Source organism: Scomber japonicus, chromosome 9, assembly GCF_027409825.1.
Source record: "Scomber japonicus isolate fScoJap1 chromosome 9, fScoJap1.pri, whole genome shotgun sequence".
Lineage (NCBI taxonomy): Eukaryota > Metazoa > Chordata > Actinopteri > Scombriformes > Scombridae > Scomber > Scomber japonicus.
In genome coordinates this window covers 22442115-22465096 of record NC_070586.1, presented here as the reverse complement: position 1 = coordinate 22465096, position 22982 = coordinate 22442115, and the positions used below count along the sequence as shown (strand labels likewise).

At 40.4% G+C, this 22982-nt stretch overlaps 1 protein-coding gene across 1 annotated transcript; it reads left to right on the top strand.

Annotated features, from left to right (window-relative positions):
* The first annotated feature begins 1757 nt into the window (after window positions 1–1757).
* Window positions 1758–22752, top strand: acacb (acetyl-CoA carboxylase beta). Its single transcript, XM_053324668.1, has 54 exons — window positions 1758–1810; window positions 3464–4049; window positions 6953–7085; window positions 7182–7320; window positions 7525–7634; window positions 7742–7823; window positions 7923–8021; window positions 8187–8296; window positions 8388–8498; window positions 8614–8823; window positions 8919–9089; window positions 9200–9361; window positions 9460–9623; window positions 9929–10079; window positions 10185–10288; window positions 10371–10452; window positions 10550–10695; window positions 10784–10934; window positions 11046–11180; window positions 11521–11667; window positions 11760–11948; window positions 12109–12209; window positions 12328–12416; window positions 12536–12660; window positions 12752–12865; window positions 13041–13154; window positions 13237–13326; window positions 13411–13529; window positions 13982–14005; window positions 14562–14696; window positions 14814–14913; window positions 14997–15104; window positions 15201–15257; window positions 15359–15400; window positions 15518–15737; window positions 15907–16058; window positions 16422–16625; window positions 16779–16934; window positions 17024–17146; window positions 17231–17500; window positions 17619–17716; window positions 17835–17955; window positions 18043–18153; window positions 18514–18657; window positions 18770–18890; window positions 18982–19078; window positions 19189–19285; window positions 19371–19506; window positions 19593–19770; window positions 19875–19987; window positions 20122–20276; window positions 20414–20584; window positions 20853–20989; window positions 21762–22752. The coding sequence occupies exons 2-54, from the start codon at window positions 3496–3498 to the stop codon at window positions 21886–21888; spliced, it is 7299 nt and encodes a 2432-aa protein (XP_053180643.1). The 5' UTR covers window positions 1758–1810; window positions 3464–3495; the 3' UTR covers window positions 21889–22752.
* Window positions 22753–22982: the final 230 nt, after the last annotated feature.

Here is a 22982-nt window from a genome sequence, read left to right as displayed (position 1 = left end):
TTTCTGTCTGTAGTCTGCCCACAGAGCGGTAAAAGACGAACACCGGGTCTTGTTTTTAGTTAAGTCTGTGAAAGACGCCGCATTTGAAATCAATTTTAAGCTCCTTTAATCGTTTCTGCTCTCTCCTCTTCTGACAACTCACACGGCTTGTTTTCTTATTTTGGCGCGCTCCTGTAGTTGCCGCGAGAGGAAGAAAACGAAGATCGTTTATTAAAACTAAGATGAATCACTCGAACCTAAAATTCGATCTGTGAGGGCGTTATAAGTCTTATTTGTTCATTTATTTATTTATTATTACTATGGTCCTCGTCTCTAGAACAGCCTCCCTGAAGACTTGAGGGCAGCAGAGAGTGTTAATATTTTAAAAGACCCTCTTTACTCTTTTACTCTTTACTCTTTTATTTTCCTCATATCTTTTTTCCTTTTAATACCCCTCAAAACATTTCTAGTTTTACCCACTATATTCTATAGTGGCTTTATTTTATTATTTCTTTATTATATACGTTTAAGATATTTTTTATTAATCTATTATTACCTTTATTTGGATATTCTTAATTTTTACATTTTTATCCTACCTCTTGTGTTTCCTCACTGCAGATTCATGAGAGGTATGAAAGTATTTCCTCAGTTGCTGTTTTTGTAGATTTTTTTCTGTTTCTCAGTTTTTTGGCAGTTTGGTTTCAGTTTTTTGGCTGTGTAAAGCACGTTGTGTTTCATTAAGATATTTGAAAAGTGCTATACAAATACATTTTGATTGATTGATAAATTATGTGCTCAGGACTTGCTTTATTCGTCCCATAAGAGACAATTTGAAGCAAGAAATTTCCCAAATAAGGACTCAATACAACTACACACAGAAGAGAAAGAAACATACAAATATGACAACATTAGAAACATTTTAAATACACAAGGATTAATGGCAGTTCTGGTCTGTAGCTGGCCAAAAATACCTAACAACACAAAGACACATACTATGTCAGACGTTTCAAAAGTGGCAAAGTGCTTTAGATTGTCGTAATGGGTCAAATTGGACTTGAACAGTATGCAAGAGATAATGCACAGAGTGAATCCCTTTGAACAGACACTATCTTTGAAGGGTTTTCCTCCTTCCTGGCTGGGAGGAGTTTGAAGGCTTCCGCCGTGCCTTTTATGGGGGACTACAAGTGTCACGGAAATAGTTAGAAAGCGTTTCATTAATTAATAACTAACGGTACAATAAAAACATAAATACATGCATATCAATTAATTAATCGACAAAAAATAGACTGAATTACTTTGTAATTTGATATTTTAAACGTTTTTATAATTCTTATTTTTAATGTCCATTACAATATCAAATAATGACTTACTTTGTAATTTAGTCTGTTTATATATGAATCAATTGATTGGTTTGTTAATCAATTTATTGTGCAATTGGTTAACATTTTATGACAGGCCTTATTACTATTTCCGTGACACTTGTGGTCCCCCATACATCCTCCACCCCCCTCTGCACATGTTTACTATCCGGACTGGAGGCAGCGGTCTGTAGGGGTTGGAAGGACTGGACTGGTGGTAGGTGGCTTTGACATTTGTGGCTGCTGTCATACAAATAACTTGAAATGAAACCACAACACCATTTACAGTGTGCGGTTTACTTTGTGCGGGGTTTGAGCCCTCGGTTGAGATAAATAGACACTGACGGATGTAGTTAAACAATGAAATAAGTCGAGAAGCGTGAAGTTATGAAAAATAACGAGGCTGTCAGCTAGTTAGCCATTAGCTAGCAGCAACAATAACAACAACAACTGTCCATTAGTTACCAATAGTGGTGCGTGTAATTTACACATTCTTACATCGGAAAAGCCCATTTTAAAGCTAACCTTTACCCGTTTAACACTTAAATCACCTCGCTCACACATGTTGGGCAAAAAGGGGCAGTTGTTTCTGTCAGAATTGACTTGCTTGGACATCTTGCTTTCATTTAACTTCTTAAAGTCACTTAAGTCAATTATGTTTAGTAATAGGAAACAGTTCATTGGTGTGCTGCTAAACCACGTTCAGTATGTGACATTTTGTGTACATGTAACAGTTCGTTGAGGTCAGCTTAGACCTGAAGTCATCACACTTTAACTTAATTTGTCTTCTTTTATTTGGCAGTGAAAGAGGACTTAAATTAGTCACAGGAAGTAGTGATGAAAGGAAACTTTGCTATTTTTAACATATGACGAATGAAATGAAAAGTTGTGAGCGCCATTGTTTTCAAAAGAAATGATCTCAAACATATTGCTAAATTGGAAATGTGACATTTTATTCTTTTTGTTTCTGTCATGCAAAGTGGCTCCAGAGGACAAATTCCTCTTTAACATGAATTACATATTGTTGTATCAATCATTTTGATTTGAGACAACCATATCTGTTTCTTGAGGACTGCGTATTAATCTGTCCTTCATTTTACCACTTTATTTTGGTTCCTTCAGATGCTCATTGAAGGCTGTTTATGTGGATGTCTGTATCCCCTCCCCAGCCTTCATTCCCTCAGTGATGACCTTTACCCCAGATGATACACTTGGCTCTCATGCCAGCTGTTACAGACAGGCTGCTTTCCTGACACTGACTGGGAAATATAGCCTGCGAGGCCCTGCTGGCATAGTAAACTACACACACTTCTTACTGAGTTATAAGAAGGTGAATCTGACTGGGCAAATTCAAACGATTGCTCTAAATCAGATTTTAATTGATTTACTTAATTGAAAAGACATTGTACTTTTTTTTGCAGTGTAACGCTAATCTTTTGGATTAGGCTAACACAAAGATCAGCTTTTCTGTGTGTTTTCTCTCTGTATTTTGAAATTAAGCCTAACCCACAGGTCTTATCTAAAATTACCCAGCATGCCCCTGTCCTGGGATTGCTTCTGACCTCAGACCACCTCGAAAGAAATGTCTTCAGACTAGAATAGTACACAGACAGCAATGCACATTTACTTTAGACCAAGGGCAAGGACAGAGTACCAGCTGGCACCAGAGTTTTTGAGGCAAACTTCAACAGAGTTGAAGAGTTGAAAACCATGTCTTAAATATCTGAGAGTTTAATCCAACATTAATTTAATCCTTTATTTGATAATAGTATCAGATCTGATTGGGCAATAGTAATTTCTTATCATAAATACACAAAATAAAAACACATGTTTGATAAGTATACCTTCAAGAATTGTGACTGTTTACCTCAGTGAGATATTTTGAAGTTGAAAATGTAGCTCACCTGTGCTCTCTGGTGGACAAATGGTGTCACTGCTTTTAATTTACCTTAAGCATATATTTGGCATTTCTGCACTACATGGTTCTGCTTACACTACTATATTTTAATTACAAATATTTTCTTGGGTGAAAAAAGATGTTTAACTATGAGCCTGTTATCACAAGTTTGCTCACTTTTGATGTTTAAATGTTATTGCCATCTCTTATATGAATTATCTCTTCTTAGTTTTCATGGCAGTGTCACAAGGATGTCTGTGAATGCTGCCGTTTGCAGTTTTGGGATTAGTCCTATGGATTTTGTTGCTACTGGGTTGGATTAATATCAAGAGAGGAGCGATGCCCGAGAAAGGAGAGGAATCTTCATCTGGCTGCGGTCCCTCTGCATCCCAGGAGGACATGCCTGCTGCACACTCCCCTTGTCCTGGCAAATATTCCCTGTCAACAACTCCTACTACCTCAGCACACAATGAGAATGACAGTCCTCAGGCCAACAGTGCCTCTGCAGGTCTGGATGTAAATACGGCGGACATTGAGTTTCAGCAGGCCTCTTCTGAGGTAAATTCAGAGGAGACGCCATCACCACTGATCACCCGAAGGCCTTCCAAAACCAAGGGGCCAATGCTCAGCTCAGGGCCCGAGGCTAGGGCACGTCTCAAGTTCATCCTTGGAGCATCAGAGGATAATTCTTCTGATGATGAACCTCTGGTAACCAAACCTCCAAGCGGTGCATCCCAACCGCCGATCTCCACTCCAAAATCTTCTCCTCTGCAGGTGTCCTCTGAAGTGCCACAGCCCAGCTCCTCAGGCATTAGGTAAGATTTAACTTATTTTATGTAAGTCACTTTAGTGTCCAGGGTCAACCATGTTGCTGTTTACATCAGTCCATCATGTGACTACACATAGGTGAAAAACCTGGTCTGGAAGGTGTAATTCTTGCATGTGACTACAGCATGGAGGCATCTCACCCACAGCAATTATTAGTAATACCATTTCTTTATTTTGGTTTGTCGGAGGATGTTTTTGCTCAGAATTGCTCTGTCACATGTGAGACAAACATGCGGGCACACTGGTGATGTGTCTTTGTGCTCTGACTTGTTGTGTTTTATCACCTGACTGCATCGAGCTGACCTGTGTTATTATCGAATGCCAAACACTCCAGCTCTATTATTGGAACAAGAGCCTGAGCCAGTGACTTTGAAAATTGTGGCGTGACTCTAGGTCACAGTGTAGTCGACTGTGAGGCAAAAAAACATATCAGACACAGATATTTTTGTAATTTTATCTTTAGCTCTACTGTCAGTATTTAAATATGGGAATTTGTTTAGTGTGCACAGCTATGAGTTCATCTTGAGAACTTAGTTTTATTGACTTATGCATAAAGCTATGTGTGCTAGCAGGCCTTGTGAGAGTCATCATGAAGGGGAGAAAGGTAAGACATTTTCCTCCGTTAAATCTCAGCTTTCAAAACTTGTCTTTGTAGAGCAGCAGAATGAAATGCGTTTTATTAAGGAAAACAGATCTAATTTGATGTAAAATAGATCTGTTTGTTTTGTTTGAATATGTGTGTGTCTCACATTGTACATGAAGGTTGCAGCTTTTTCATCAACTATTTTGGCTTCAGTTTTTGCCTGGACGGTAGCTTTCATCATCTGACATAGAAGAATGAGCAGTTCTGTCCAGCTGTTGCCTCTGGCTGCTCTTTGTATTGTAAGGAGCAGCCTGTGATATGTCACAGAGGATCTGTGGATGGAGGATATTTTGCTGCACATGTGGGAGGGGCGAAGTCAGGCAGCACCTGAGAGGAAGCACTTTGTAGAAGTCTCTTTGTTTTGATCTTAGATTTTAAAATATATTCATACCCTGAGGCACTTAAGATAATAATGCAGGATATTTAATGGAGGGAAACGGCTGTCAAAGTGTCAACTGGTTCCCAAGTCTCCGAAGGTTAGTCCCATTAAGAGTTGCTTACCGCTTGTTGTAATTTGAGACTGTGGCTCGAATGTTTGTTTTGTGCACAGTTATCACATGATTTATGTTAAAAACAGCAGAAATAATGACATTGTGTGTTACTTTGTACACAACATGAACAAATAATGTTACAACTTCTGCAGACATTTTTGTGAACAGGAAGAATCGCTTGTGGCTGTAGTTATGTAACTGTGCAGTGCTCGTCTTGGCACATGTGAGTTTGAGGGGGAAAAACACACACAATTTGTACTCTCTGAGGGAGGGAAGTGTAAAACAACCAGAGGAACTTCATGGTGTGGCGTCCTCATGTAGCAGTGCAGTAATAAGCTAGTGTGTTTTAGCACAAGTTATATTCCTCTTGTCTCTAAGTCATGTTCATGACTAGATACTCATTGTTTAGTCTGTGCAGTATGTGTTTAGTTCAACTCTATGAGCACATGCCTCATGTCCTGGAAGAAGATTAGAAAGAGGATCAAAAGTGCTTCATGCTGAGCTGCAGAAAGATTTTGATAAACTAGTTCAAAAGTTAAGCACAATCTGTTGTTCCTGAGTTTACTGAAGTGTAAAGTACATCAGTTATAGCAGGGTCCAAAAGTCTGACACCTTTTTCACATTCGAGTGAATGGGATAGAGGACCCTACTGTATGTCTAAAGTTCATATCAACTCCGAATTGTTCTCCAGCTTCACTGATATAACAAATGTGTTTCTCAGTCATATCTTAACATGGGCCAGAATTTCTGTAAAGGGTGAAGTAGCCGGTGGAGACTTTGGAGTGAGCAAGGCATGAGCCAGCAGATAATCATGGTACATAAATGATCTTTAGTTACTGCAGTATTTACTCAAAGTATAGTGTATTGCCAAAGAGGGAACAATAGCTTTGCCTTTGTTGTCGTAAGGTGAGCAGTGTTGCAATTATGTCTTACTCTGTGTGTTGTAATGCTGGTCAGATTTAAAGGATTTAAAGTATGAAAGTTCAGTTTTTACTACGTACTAATGTCATGAAAATGGATGTCGTCATTCTGATAGCAATCATATTCTGTTTCTCTCAACCAATAATCACTTTACACTTTTAGAAAACCACCCAAGAGCAAAGTCACTTATTCTTAAAAAAACCCATGAAGGCTGCAAATGTTTGTCAACTAATGTCACATAGCTAAATTTTATGACCTTTTTTCTGCACTTTTTCTACACTCATTTAAGTTGCTGTCAATAAGGAGAGCCCAGTTGCTGGGGTATTTTCAATACTTTTATTGCTCTCCTGTAACTATTTGAAAGAGTCCCTGGCTGAAGGTACAATTTGTATGAACGCGTCATGATCACGCCATTCAACTTTTATTACTGTGCTGTGGTCAACGTGGCGAAGAGACACAGATTGATAGCATTTGCCTGTATTTTGAAACTAATAGACGTTCCTGTAATTGCATTGCTTGTCTGTTTTCTATGGGGAGCAGTGGTTAAGGGTCATTTTGCGAGATAAGGCCAGACATACATAAATGGGCTAGTCTACAGAGGCAGACTGAACTTTGACTTTGATTTTTGAGAGCTGTCGTTCCCTTGGTCGTAGAGGAGAACTGTAGCCTGTTTCTGTTTTTACTTGCTCAGATCTGATATACTGAAGATGAAATACACCCTTTATTTCTCAGATGATTTAATATGTGTTGGAGCTACTATATAGGACAGACTACACCCAGGCTATCACATCTAGCAGTGTTACTGGGGGAAATAAACATGAGCTTTCCTCTCCAGGCCTAGCATGTCTGGTCTTCATTTGGTGAAAAAAGGACGTGAACATAGAAAAATGGATCTACACAGGGACTTCACAGTGGCCTCTCCCGCTGAGTTTGTCACCCGCTTTGGTGGCAACCGCGTCATCGAAAAGGTAGGAACAAAACTCTGTCCTGTATGTTGATTGGTTCATTTTCCAGTTTCTGTCTTTCTAAAGTTTACTAATGTGGTGCCTGCATCTGTTTTACAGGTGTTGATAGCAAACAACGGTATCGCTGCAGTCAAATGTATGCGCTCTATCCGTCGCTGGTCCTATGAAATGTTTCGCAATGAAAGGACCATCCGCTTTGTGGTCATGGTAACCCCTGAAGACTTGAAAGCTAATGCAGGTCATTGTTAACTTGATACATATCATTTTTTAAAATTACCCAGCAGTTATCACCCGCCTCTTTTTTGGGTGAGAGGAAAACACTAGAAACTGTGTTTTAACTGTGAGTCAACTGTTTGACTGTGCAGACATAAAAAGTGAGGCCCTGAAAGCTTCCATTGGTCAAGCTATTGACTGTTGTATGTTGTTATTTTTTCACCTACAGAATACATCAAAATGGCAGATCATTACGTGCCGGTTCCTGGTGGGCCCAATAATAACAACTATGCCAATGTAGACCTGATAGTGGACATTGCCAAAAGAATCCCTGTGCAGGTAAATGTCAGCATGTATCCACAATCTGATTTCTTCTTCGACCTTGGCTACTTAGTAATAAAACCATTGAGAAATAATTATATGTCTGTGTGTTATTCTGTTGACAGGCTGTGTGGGCCGGTTGGGGCCATGCTTCAGAAAACCCCAAACTGCCTGAACTCCTGAATAAAGTAGACATTTCATTCTTAGGTACAACCCAGTTTAAAACCACATAATGTTCACATTATTCTGGTGTAGTTCCTTTTTATCTGTGTCAGATGTTTTTGTTAAATGACAATCTTATCTTAGGGCCGTCCAGTAAGGCTATGTGGGCTCTAGGGGATAAGGTGGCTTCATCCATTGTGGCTCAGACTGCTGAAATTCCCACACTACCATGGAGTGGATCAGGTGATGCCCCCATTCCCGTTGTCTCAGCTTACATAAGTGTAATACATGCTGTGCTGCAGACACTGACTGAAGATTCCCTCATGTGGTTTATTTTTTAATTTAGATTTGTGTACTTGTACAAAGGAAAGACTAAACTTCTCATCTTTCTTCTTCATTGTGCTTCAGGTCTGAGAGTGTGCTGGGCAGAAGAGGACCAAAAACAGGGCAAAGTAATAAGTGTTCCTCCAGAGGTCTACAAACATGGCTGTGTTCATGATGTAGATGATGGGATGGCGGTGAGCATTTTTAGCAAAATCGTCAGGTCACTTTTCAATGTGAGTCCTTGGAAGTAAACCAAGGTAAATTTCATGTGTCTCCTCCTGGCAGGGAGCTGAAAGAATTGGTTATCCAGTAGTTATCAAGGCCTCTGAGGGTGGAGGTGGAAAAGGTATCCGGAAAGTAGAAAGCGCTGATGACTTTCCGAGCTCCTTTCGACAGGTTTGTGTAATTACATTTTACAACCTAACACTTGTTTTCAATTGTGTATAATTCAGGCCCAACCTTCAACAGCTGAAATTGATGTCATTACAACAAATGTCCATGTCATGTGCAGGTTCAGACAGAGGTTCCCGGCTCGCCCATCTTTATCATGCAGCTGGCACAACATGCGAGGCATCTTGAGGTTCAGATACTGGCTGATCAGTACGGAAACGCCATCTCTCTGTTTGGGCGAGATTGCTCCATTCAGAGAAGGCACCAGAAGATCATAGAGGAGGCTCCAGCAACAATCGCTGCTCCCTCAACATTCGAGCAGATGGAACAGGTCAGTTATTTTATTGCATATATTCATTTGCTCGTGCTAATTAGTTCACTTGTTTTGTTTGAAACTTCTTGTTTTGTCTCTTCTTCCCGTTTTAGTATGCTGTACGACTGGCCAAGATGGTGGGCTATGTGAGTGCAGGAACTGTGGAATACCTTTTCTCTGAAGATGGAAGTTTCCATTTCCTGGAGCTGAATCCTCGCCTGCAGGTGGAACATCCCTGTACAGAGATGATTGGAGATGTAAACCTGCCAGCTGCCCAGCTTCAGGTAAAACTCTCATTGGACACTCAGAAGAATAAATACACCACAGTAAAGATTTGATTCCTCGTGCATCTGAGGCTGTAGCTACAAATCATGTCATGTTTCATCTCCTGTAGATTGGAATGGGCATCCCCCTTCACAGGATCAAGGACATCCGTTTGCTTTACGGAGAAACTCCATGGGGTGACACCATCATTAACTTTGAGACTCCAGACTGCATGCCAAGTCCAAGAGGGCATGTCATAGCTGCTCGAATTACCAGTGAGAACCCTGACGAGGTAGACCTCAATCTCATCAACACTGAAGCCACACCTCTCTGTTTCTAACGGAAATTTAATTTTCACCACAAACCTGTCCTCTTTGTGCTTTTTTAAAGGGGTTCAAACCCAGTTCTGGCACCGTGCAGGAGCTGAACTTCCGCAGCAGTAAAAATGTCTGGGGTTACTTCAGTGTTGGAGCGACTGGTGGCCTGCATGAATTTGCAGACTCACAATTCGGACACTGTTTCTCCTGGGGCGAGAACCGTGAAGAAGCCATTTCGTAAGTCTCTCTCAATCTTTTTTGTGCTCTGATGCTGTCTGGATATCTTATCTTTAGCTGGTAAAATGGTTGAGGTATATTGTCGACTGTAAGGCAACAGCCAGTAATGCAATTTCTGCTGTAATATTGTAACTGCCTGTGATGTAATAAAATAATGTAGGAATTGCAAAAATAAATAAATGAATAAAAAATAATAATACATAAAAAAAATAATAAATAAATAAATATATATATATATATATATATATATATATATTTCACAGGATGTTATGCTTATCTGTTGTCATAACTGCCATGTACTATAGGAACATGGTGGTGGCTATGAAGGAGCTGTCCATCAGGGGTGACTTCAGGACTACGGTGGAATACCTCATTAAGTTACTAGAGACAGAAAGCTTTAGAAACAATGACATCGACACTGGCTGGCTGGATCATCTCATTGCAGAGAAAGTGCAAGTAAGAGACCAGAAACCTTATGTCATAAATCATTACACAGTTGAACACACAGTCACTGAACATGTCAGTCTTCTTGTTTGATGAACCCACATGCTCTTTCTGCAGGCAGAGAGACCAGATACCATGCTGGGTGTTGTTTGTGGGGCCTTGCATGTTGCTGATGCAAGCTTCAGAAAGAGCATGTCTGACTTCCTACATTCACTGGAAAGGTCTGTACACACTCTTCCCTCTTATTTATGCCTCACCACAGTTGTGGACTTTTAAATCATTCTCTTCTTTATGCACCTATAGAGGCCAGGTACTGGCTGCAGCCAGTCTTCTCAACACTGTCAGTGTGGACCTTATATATGAAGGAGTCAAATTCTGCTTGAAGGTATCGGTTTCCTTCCTCTTATACATTCCTTGTTTGACTCAACCTCTTACCTTTTTCATTCTGATCAATAAATAATCACTGCTGCTGCCGCCTGCAGGTGGCTCGCCAGTCCCCAACAACTTATGTCATCATGATGAACGGCTCCCACATTGAAATAGATGTCCACAGGCTGAGTGATGGTGGCCTCTTGCTCTCCTACGATGGCAACAGCCACATCACCTACATGAAGGAGGAAGTGGACAGGCAAGAACTTAACCGTGTAGAATCCAGATGAATCTAATTGGTTATTTTGTTTTGCTAATTTTCCTTCTAAATTACTTTATTCTCACAGCTACCGCATCACTGTTGGCAACAAAACATGTGTCTTTGAGAAGGAGAGGGATCCTACAGTGCTGAGATCGCCATCTGCTGGTAAACTCCTGCAGTACATTGCTGAGGATGGTGGTCATATTTCTGCAGGAGAAACTTATGCAGAGATTGAGGTGAATTGGATAGATTTGGGTGACAGTCTCTTTGCTTCTTGGTTTCATGCAGCATGCTGTGTGTTAGGCTACCATATTTCTATTTAGTGTCTGTTTATGCTGTGCATTTAGGTGATGAAGATGGTGATGACTCTGACTGTGCAGCAGTCTGGTTGCATCCACTTTGTCAAGAGACCCGGGGCGGTTCTGGAGCCTGGGTGTGTGGTGGCACATATTGACCTGGACGACCCTAGCTGTATACACCCGGCAAGTTGGTCCAAATCACAATACACAGTGCATAAATTGATGTCTTCATTGTGTCTTGTAATCAGTACTACTTTATTAGTTGATCACTAATAAGACAAATTAGTCAAATTAGACATTTTGGCACATTTTGGCCAGGATTTTTCCAAATTTACTGATGTTAAAAATATTATCCAAGTATTTACTGTTATTTGGCCTAGTCAAGTGGCAGCTCTGATTGGAAGGCAAAAAATCTGTTTCATGTCCCTCTTATAACTCTGTTATTGTTGTACTGCTTACTGATCACTGCAGAAAATAATGGTAACTGTTCTTATCCACTTTGGTCCCCTCCCCCTTGTCACAGGTGGAGCTCAACACGGCCATATTGCCACCCCAGCAGCCGCTGCCCATCACTGGGGAAAAGCTCCACCAGGTGTTCCACCAGGTCCTGGAAAACTTGATTAAAGTTATGGATGGTTATTGTCTTGAAGAGCCCTTCTTCAGTAGCAAGGTACATCACATGCCTTCTGCCGCTACATATTCTTAAATGGTTTCCGTCATTTATATTGACTATATTGTATGTCTGTATTTTCTTGTCTGCAGCTAAAACAGTGGGTAGCAACCCTGATGAAGACTTTGCGGGACCCCTCACTCCCCCTGCTGGAACTGCAGGAGATTATGACCAGTGTGGCGAGTCGTATTCCGCCTGGTGTGGAGAAAGATATCCGTAAAGTCATGGCCCAGTATGCAAGCAACATTACTTCTGTCCTTTGTCAGTTCCCAAGCCAAAGGGTGAGAACATAACAACAAATGGGAAAAAGTACTCCTATATATGAAGACCTACATTTTCTGTGTAGAAACAGTTGGAATGACAAAGCATTTCCTGCATACTTCCAGGTTTAACAGTGTCTGCTGTACTATATTTAATGATATTTCATTTATTTTATTCCAGATTGCAAATATTCTAGACAGCCATGCGGCAACTCTGCAGAGGAAGGCAGACAGAGAAGTGTTCTTTATCAACACTCAGAGTATTGTTCAGCTTGTACAGAGGTTAGCTTTTTGTTTTTTCTTCATTGTTGAATGCACATGTTGCTGCAGCAACACATTATGTATTTCAATGATAGAAGTATTGCATTGATCTACACATGTTTGAATACATCCATTCCAGGTACCGGAGTGGAATACGTGGTTACATGAAGTCTGTGGTTCTGGATTTGCTGAAGCGATATCTGCAAGTGGAGATGCAGTTTCAGCACGGTGAATTGAATACACCACACTCAAATTGAAATTAAACTGTATGGATGAGGCATTTTTTAAAATCACAGCTGTGTTTTTTGTTATTACTAACATAATTTCACTCTTGATCTCAAAAACAGCTCACTATGACAAGTGTGTTATCAACCTAAGAGAGCAGCACAAACCTGACATGAGTCCTGTGCTGGAGTACATCTTCTCTCATGCCCAGGTCTCAAAGAAAAACATCCTGGTCACAATGCTCATTGTAAGGCTTTCATCAAATCTAACACTGATATGCATACATTAATCATTCTTCTTACATTAACAGAACTTGACATAGCGTTGTTTATGTGTAGGATCAACTGTGTGGAAGGGATCCCACCCTGGCAGATGAGCTGATGGCGATTCTCAATGAGCTGACTCAGCTTAGCAAGATGGAGAACTCAAAGGTTGCATTAAGAGCCAGACAGGTAAGACCTTAGACTGTCTGTGTCTCAGTTAAAGACTCTGCTGTCTGTTTTTTTAATATATAGCTTATGCACATTAATTGGCCAAACAGAAAACTGTAACCATGTCTTTTTGAACTGTCAGATTATTCCAGCTTTATTGACTTCATGCTATATAATACTTGTGAATGTGTAATAGGTGTTGATTGCGTCCCATTTACCATCATATGAACTGAGGCACAACCAGGTGGAGTCCATCTTCCTGTCGGCCATTGACATGTATGGACATCAGTTTTGCCCAGAGAACTTGAAGGTGAGTGTTGTGCATACAATTTATCATCAGTATTTCACTGCTCAAATATAAAATGATTAACGTTTGCATTCATTTCCCACAGAAACTCATCCTCTCTGAAACCTCCATTTTTGATGTCTTGCCCAATTTTTTCTATCACTCTAACCAAGTTGTATGCATGGCTGCTCTGGAGGTATGGCTAATGAATACACAGCAGGACCATTTTTTTATGTCTATTTCTCATTCAGCTATAATGATGTGCTCTGTTTACTTTCAGGTGTACGTGCGCAGAGCTTACATTGCCTATGAACTTAATAGTATCCAGCATCACCAGCTGCAGGGAGGAACATGTGCTGTTGATTTCCAGTTTATGTTGCCCTCATCACATCCCAACAGGTAACATGCTGCCTTCACTAAACTGCACTGCAAAGAGCCAGAGAAGAATAACGCACTAATTATTCCCTAAACAGATGAATCACCACCACCACCAAAATTGGACACATATTGTCTTCAACTCTTTCCATAGGAAAAGACTTCACTTTTGGAGTCCAGGCCTTAAAAACTGTCAGCCATTTCTCAATTTTTTAAAATGGAATTTATCTGATAGATAAATAGAAAATGAACCATAGTTATCCTTTGCATAGTGGTACAGGTGGAGAGTGGTCTATAAATTGTGGCTGTAACTACTTATGGCTAACTTTGAATGCAGACTGGTTTTACCCACTGGACATTAATTTGAATGTGCACAGCATTTTGTAAAGTGCTTTGATCTAATCATAATGCCTAGGGGTAGAGGTGACATTTGATCCTCCACTGCTAATATTCACCTGTCAATCGTCTTATTTCAGAGGGAGCAGCCCTACTCTGAACAGGTAGAGTAAAGCTCCTCCCAACCAGCTACACCTGATGCTGTGTATGTCTCACAGCAATGCATGCTGAATGCATTGTGTTGCTTTTTTCCCTTCCATCCTCTGAAACAATAAACATTTGCTTACGGACTCCTCTAACAAGTTCTTCCTTCTTCACTTTTTAGCTGAGCGCCTCCATATGTTTTTTTTTTTTGTTGCTTCTGTTAAGAAATGAGGAGCTTTTTGAGAGGATCATCTTTGATTTATTTCATGTTCCTCTTAAAAATCTCAAGCCTGAACTTTTATTGATTGCTAGTGAATGGGGAGCCTGTATCCTCCAGCATCAGATTTTGAATCTTGATTTGCAACCATCAATCAAATGTAGTAAAAACAATTCTTCATAACAGCAATTCATAATCCTTTCCAATAAGAAACATTAAATGTACCTATCAACTGTATTCAATTCTAATTGGACATGACAAAACAAACTTGCTTTCATTGCTCTCTGTGCGAATATTTGTATTTTTGTCTGTTTAATGATGCTTTTGCTCATCACTGTCCATGTATGTCTCTTTTTTAGGGTTCCTGTCCCAGTGGATGGCCAGTTTAAAATTAGGCGGCACAGTAGTGAACTCTTCCTCGAGGGAGCACTGTCTCCACCTTGTCAGCGCATGGGTGCCATGGTGGCTTTTCAGTGTTTTGATGAGTTCAAAAGGTCACTTTTAAGCTGATCATCTTCTGTTCTTTCTTAATCATTCACAACAAAGACATTGTAGCTCAAATTAAGAATATGTGATTGAATGTTGATTTTGTGTTTCTGTTTATTTTGCAGGAAATTTGATGAAGTTCTTTGCAGCTTTGCAGAACCACTGCTGGAGAGTTTGAACCTCTCACAGTCCTGCTCCAGTCTCTATGACGAGGACAACTCAAAGGTGAGCACTGTGGGTGAGTAAGGGTCATTGTTTTTTTGTTCCTGGGTCTCTGTAAACACCAATTTATCTTCAATCCATTACAGAGTCAGAGAGAGAACCCAACCCACATCATTAATGTGTCCATAAAAACAGCAGACACAGAAGATGATGATGCCTTAGTCACAGCCTTCACTGCCTTCGCCCAGTCCAAGGTCAGCTTCCTCTGAAAAAAGACATAATCTCATGAATGTGAGGAATTGTCTCTGTTTCTTATTGTTTAATTAAAAATGTTGTATTTTTTTCTATAGAAATCAGTCCTCTTTGAGTATGGGATCAGGAGAATCACATTTTTGCTTGCACAGAAGGTAAATCTGAAACCGTCTCAGCAATTACACTCTTTTCATTAGGACTATTATTGTCATTCATATATATTGAAACTATCTTATATTTTTTGATATTTCAACAGAGAGAATTTCCCAAGTTCTTCACTTTCAGAGCTAGAGATGGGGTAAGTTTTTCCTCAGTGGAGCAAGATACTGTAATTGTTCATTTAAAAACAGTCAATGAACCGACATGCTGCTGTTTGAGGAAAAGATAAACCACTCCTGTCTGTGATTCTTCTCAGTTCCAGGAAGATCGTATTTACCGCAATCTGGAGCCAGCTTTAGCATTTCAGCTGGAGCTCAACCGCATGAAGAACTTTGACCTTACCGCTGTTCCCTGTGCCAACCACAAGATGCACCTCTACCTGGGTGCTGCTCGTGTTCAGGAGGGGGCTGAAGTGACGGATCACAGATTCTTCATCCGAGCTATTATCCGCCACTCAGATCTGATTACAAAGGCAAGTGAGATTATAAATGATTCATTGTTTTGAAAAAACAAAAGACATTTGTACTTGTGAAGTATTTTTTGGTCTCACAATTTCTAAGATGAATGGTTTATTTGTGGCTTTATTAAAAATACTTTGTGCTGTTTTTTGCTATAATGTGATTAAAGCTCTTTATACACAGGAAGCTTCCTTTGAATACCTTCAAAATGAGGGAGAACGTCTTCTGCTGGAGGCTATGGATGAGCTGGAAGTGGCCTTCAGTAACACTATGGTCCGCACAGATTGCAACCACATCTTCCTCAACTTCGTCCCAACTGTAATCATGGACCCCTCTAAAGTCAGTATGCTGCACATCTCTGCTACATAGTGCTGTATTACAAGTATTATTATCCACTGTAGCATACACTTTTCTGAATTCACATAATTTCTGTCTGCAGAAAATAGACATGTTTCTCCCTTTAATGGGCAGACTTCATATACATTTGTCATGTTTTTTGGGTGCCTACTTTGTGTGTGATTCTGATATTTTACTAAATATTTACCTACAAATATATTGTTATAATTTCAATTTTGACAATCCATATTCATTGACCTACTACATATACTGACTCTGTACAAACATAAGACTTCTGAAGACTTCCGACCAGTGATAATCTGATTTATTCCTCTAAACCCCTTGTCCTCTTCTTGGTGGCCTCAGATAGAGGAGTCTGTCCGCTCCATGGTGATGCGCTACGGCAGCCGTCTTTGGAAGCTGCGGGTCCTACAGGCTGAGCTGAAGATCAACATCCGTTTGACTCCTACTGGGAACGCCGTCCCTATCCGCCTTTTTCTCACTAATGAATCTGGCTATTACTTGGACATCAGCCTGTATAAGGAAGTCACCGACCTAAGTTCTGGGCAGGTGAGGAAAATTGACAGAGATAGCCGATGTAGTACATTTCAGTTGAAGCTGATTTATTCTGTGTGTTTGTTCTGCAGTGTTAACATTTATACTTCTGAGCAAATAATTGTCATGGGCATATAAATTAACAAAATGTCCTTGTCATCTATCCAGATCATGTTCCAATCATATGGAGACAAACAGGGTCATCTGCATGGCATGCTGATCAACACTCCTTATGTTACCAAAGACCTGCTGCAGGCCAAGCGCTTCCAAGCTCAGAGTCTGGGCACCACTTATGTTTACGATTTCCCTGAGATGTTCAGACAGGTACTGCTTCTTCACTTAACTTTTGTCTTTCTTCCTGATGTTCCTGAAGTGTCTCACGCATCCCACTCATACTGAAAATCTTCCTGTAGGCTCTGTTCAAGCTGTGGGGTTCAGGCGACAAATGTCCTAAAGATGTGCTGATGTGCACAGAACTTGTTCTGGACCCAGAAGGTCGACTGGTGCAGATTAACCGCCTGCCTGGAGACAATGATGTAGGATACTTTTTTTAGAAAGTTAATTCATTCAATCTTTGTCAGTGTGATAATACTGATACCACTTGAACTGCTCTTTATCAGGTGGGAATGGTTGCCTTCAGGATGAAGATGAAGACTCTGGAGTATCCAGACGGTCGAGACATCATTGTCATCTGTAATGACATCACCCACATGATAGGTTCGTTTGGGCCTCAGGAGGATGAATTGTTCCTCAGGGCATCTGAGCTGGCCCGAGCTGAGGGCATCCCTCGTATTTACATTTCTGCCAACAGCGGAGCACGCATCGGCCTCGCTGAAGAGCTCAAACACATGTTCCAGGTGGCCTGGATTGACCCCTCTGACCCTTACAAGGTGATTTTGTGAGGCCTATTTGCATTTTATGCCTGTAGAAGAAAAACAACAACACACAACAACCACAGGAAAAGGCCATATGTATGTGTGGTTTGATGTTTCTCATGTCACGCTGTAGGGCTTCAAGTACCTTTACCTGACACCACAAGACTACACCCGCATCAGCTCCACCAATGCTGTGCACTGTCACCATGTGGAAGAAGGTGGAGAGTCCAGGTACAATAAATCATCTGTTTATAAGCTATAAAATGTTACAAAATCAGACATATTTGACACACTTAACTAAAAGGTTTATTTCTTTGTTGGTCTTTGTCACTGTGCCCATATTTTACAGATACATAATCACTGACATCATTGGGAATGATGACGGTCTTGGGGTTGAGAACTTGCGAGGTTCTGGCACCATTGCTGGAGAATCTTCTCAGGCCTATGAGGAGATTATAACAATTAGTATGGTAAAACTGAACGTCTGCTTTCTCTGAACAACAAGGGCAGCTCTGATTCTCTTGGACCTTTATCTAAGCCACTTTATGCTCTTGCAGGTGACATGCCGCGCTATTGGAATAGGAGCCTATCTGGTTCGTTTGGGTCAGAGAGTCATCCAGGTGGAGAACTCTCACATTATCCTGACTGGAGCCAGTGCTCTTAACAAGGTGTGTTTGGTTGACCCATTTCCACAGTTTGTTTGTGACCCTCATACCAATATACCAATGAATATTATGGGAAAAATGCACTTTGACAGGAAAGAAAAACAAAAAGGCAAAAACACCTACTGTGGCCCTAATAATAATGTACTAAGCCCACAGTATGTGTTTAAGGTGTTTTAAGATTTTCAGTGTTTTAAGGTGTTATTTCAGTCTCAGATAAGGAGTTATTTCACAATAGATAGCTCATCAAGATGGCTTTCGTAGATAAATGAAACAACTGCATGTCAGCGGGAACAAGATTTCAGGATGTGTTAAATACAGTAACAATCCATTACTGTGATCCTTAAATTCCCTGTATCTGTACAGGTTCTGGGCAGAGAGGTCTACACTTCCAACAACCAGCTGGGAGGAGTCCAGGTTATGCACAATAATGGAGTCACACACACCACTGTGTCAGATGATTTTGAAGGCGTCTTCACTATCCTGCAGTGGCTCTCTTACATGCCAAAGGTTCAGCTGAATGTTTGAAGTTTATATAGCATTCAGTCTAGATCTATAGTATACACAGTAACTGAACCAATACTTCAGATCACTAACCAGACTGGTGCTTCTCTCCTGACAGAACAAACACTCCCCTGTGCCCATTATAGAAACTACAGATCCAGTAGACAGAGAGATAGAATTCACTCCTACCAAAGCACCGTATGATCCTCGTTGGATGCTGGCTGGCAGACCTCATCCCAGTGAGTGGTATTAAAACTGACACTGTAATATTTAAAATAGTAATGTACTAAAGCTGGTTAATTTCCTTTTCATCTGCGTTTAAATTTTCAGCGGTGAAAGGCGCCTGGCAGAGTGGATTCTTTGACCATGGCTCTTTCAAGGAAATCATGGAGTCTTGGGCTCAGACAGTTGTAGTGGGCAGAGCACGGTAAATCTGTGTATAAAAATGTACTCAGTGTATCAAAAATGTTGTATGTGTATGTTTATTATTAAATCACACTACTTACACTGTTTTCTGATTCTGTCAAATGAATACAGATTAGGAGGAATCCCGCTTGGCGTCATTGCCGTGGAAACACGCACAGTTGAGTTCACTGTCCCAGCAGATCCAGCCAACTTGGATTCAGAAGCTAAAGTGAGTAAATCTATGACCCCATGTCTATGACTTGAACAAATATGAGTGTCTCACCTCTACCTGTGTTGGTGTATCTTTATTTCAGCTTATGCAGCAGGCTGGCCAGGTGTGGTTTCCAGATTCAGCCTTTAAAACAGCTCAGGCCATTTGTGACTTCAACCGTGAACGTCTGCCTCTCATGGTGTTTGCCAATTGGAGGGGCTTCTCTGGGGGGATGAAGGGTATAAGATGAATACTCAACACTGCAGAGAGACTTCAAAACTTTGAATTAGGTGATAATTTATTTGGTCTCCCTTTGCCCTCCCAGATATGTATGACCAGGTATTGAAGTTCGGGGCCTATATTGTGGATGCTTTACATGGTTTCCATCAGCCAGTGCTGGTGTACATCCCCCCACATGCTGAGCTGAGAGGAGGGTCCTGGGTGGTGATAGACCCGACTATCAACCCTCTGTGTATGGAGCTGTATGCTGACAGGGAGAGCAGGTACATGAAGCAGCAATGTTTTAATGGTTAATCAATGGTGTCACACAAGACAGACGTGTGCTTGTGTGTGAATCACTTGTCTCTGTTGGGCTTTCTCTAATCAGAGGTGGAGTGCTGGAGGCTGAGGGTACAGTGGAGATCAAATTCAGGAGGAAAGACCTACTGAAGACTATGAGAAGACTAGATTCAGTCTTTGCTGGTCTGGTTGAACAGCTTGGTAAATGCCATTTCCTTTGAAGTCACATAACCAATCTTACTTTCCTTTTTTGCTTATCATTACAGTACTGCTTGGATCTTAGTAACCTCACTGCTGAGACTTGTATTTACTCAAAGTACTTATTTTTTCATCAGCTTCCCCAGAGCTTTCTAAAGAGCAGTGCAAAGAGCTTGAGTCAAAGCTCAAAGCAAGGGAGGATTTCCTGTTGCCCATCTACCACCAGGTGGCAGTGCAGTTTGTAGATCTCCATGACACTCCAGGCAGGATGCAAGAGAAGGGTGCCATCACTGTGAGTGTGTACTACATGAACACTGACCTTCTGACAGTGTGGCAATATGTGTGACACATCAGACCTGGAAAGTAAGAATTAATTCAGATGAGATTCCTGCTGTTATAATATTATATTTTTACTGTGGCCTTTGACAGGATATTTTAGATTGGAAGAATGTTCGGACCTTCTTCTATTGGCGTCTGCGCCGGCTCCTGTTGGAGCTTGTGGTGAAGTGTGAGATTCTCCAGGCCAACAAGGACCTCAGTGATGGACACATGATGTCTATGCTGCGACGCTGGTTTGTTGAAACAGAGGGAACTGTCCAGGTATGTGACTATGGCCAGTGGTACATGCTATCTCAGGAAAATGTAAACATTGTGAATAAATGTCTTTAAAGCAATGAAGTAAAACTACAGGGCTACATTTCAAACTCTGTAATCATTTCATGGGCACTGCAGATACAGCCATGAAGTAACTTATTGTTTTAAGCCTCTGCACATCTTTGTGAGCTTTGCAATCAAGACATTAAAATGCTATTGCTTATTTGTTGTGTCTAATCAATATTCATGGCCTGTTTCTGCTCTGCCTGTCCAGGCCTATCTCTGGGATAATAACCAAGCAGTGGTCGAATGGCTTGAAAAACATTTGTTGAAGGAGGATGGCATTCGATCGGCCATCCGAGAGAACATTAAGTACCTGAAAAGGGAAAACACTTTGAAACATATCCGCAGGTATACAGACACACTCACACAAAACATTAACAGCCACACGTCACATCTTAATGAGTCTGAGAGGCATGTTAGTTGTATGTTGAGCTTACACATAACTGAGCAACACTTCAAGTGAATGATATTAGGGTCCCCTCAGATGTCACACATCACAGCAGAGCACCAGCTAAAAAGACAGAATTATTTGTTTGGTCATGTTTATGGACTGTAGAATTCCAAATGTGACGCTCTACCTTAAGATATACCTTAATCTCAAAGTAAAACTATGTAACTTTTAAAAACAGAAACAACCGAGATTTCTTTTTCCAATTGAAAACTTGAAATCATGAGCAAAAGTCTCCTTGCTCAATTTAGCACTGCTGTTACAGCCTTAGTTGGTCTGGTATGGCTAGTAGCTTATGGTGGTTAAGATTACTCAGGTGACATAATGACTCTTCTCTAATTGTGCTACTGTTCTACAGTGTTTTAACATTTACCATTAATCTTTTAATTGTCACTTTTGGCCTGTTCTGGTGGTCGCTGATAAGAAAGGTTATATAGTCTTGCTTTAAAACATTTCTGCCTCATATATTCACTCACTGAGATGCGTTTTGCGCTTGGCAATATAATCACGGTGGTATGCAACAGAAGTGAGTTTCTCATCAGCAGATTCAAGTAAAAACTACATGTTTGACGACATGCTACATTTTATGTTAATTTTTTACTAATACTACATTTTCACCATTACAACGGTTAAAAGGCGCAATTATTTAATAATCTTCCTCTTGTGTCCTAGCCTGGTGCAGGCCAACCCTGACGTAGCCATGGACTGCATCATCTACATGAGCCAGAACATCACTCCGTCCCAGAGGGCCAAGCTCTCTCACCTGCTTGCAACTATGGACAGCACCAGCACCAGTTAAGCTAAAGGCCTTTATCAGGTTATATTACTAAAGACAACAAAAGGCTCTATTATACTTGATTTTCCCAGTAAAGTGTTCAGATGAAGAACCATATCAGTGTCAACAGGTGGGAAAATGTAAAGCTTGTCCTATTTTAAGGATTATATTCAGGGCAATTCTTTGCAATAACGCATACATGCACGTGCAAGTGGCGTATTCCTCAGTGATCACAAAACCACTTCTACTGTCTATCCTAAACAATGCTGTTGAATGGCATCTATGGATGGACAATATAATACTCTTGACTGAAGGGCAGGGAGTTTGTCTTTTTGGTTGACACACTGTCATTGTAAAGCACATTTGATAAACATGAGTGTGGACAACTGATCAATTCTATGATCATTCTTCAAATTCTACAAAATAAAAGCATTTCAAATTTCTGAGCCAGCAAATTAAATCCTAATACCAGTTTTTCGTATTTCATTACTGCATTGATTAAACTATTGAATTTTTATCAGTACTGTAAATGCAGAATGCAAATGAAGAAGCAGATTTTTTTCTAATAAGCAGTATATTGAGTGAAGTTGTTTGTCATTACACTGTTGACATGGACTCCTGTCGTCCATCTTATCATTATCACTGTCAATTTGTATATGTTTGTAACAATGCTGTAGTTTTTTGTGTGCTAAGCCAATGGCATGAAAGGTAGGAGATACTGTGACACAGTGTGTGATGAACTGAATATCTCTGAAGTATAGAAGTAATTCTTAAAGCTCAGGTTTTGCTCTGATCAAAATACCAGAATTGTAAGCCATGACATTTCATTTGAATGTGTATAAACTCTTTCCTGTGTCTATCAAGGGCTGATTGTTAATAAATGTCATGAATGTATTTTTGGCAAAAGAAACCTCTTTTATTTACCCATTTGATTTTTATTATGGTCAAGCTAATGAACATAATATGCATTTGACTTTTAGGCATGTTAATCATCGTGTGTAGAAGAATAATGTGTAAATTCTGGATTACTGTTGGCACACGGTGGCATTTTGGAGCGAGGTGGGTAAACACAGTCAAAAGAAAGCTTTTCTGTGGCAATAGCATTTTGAAACATTCAA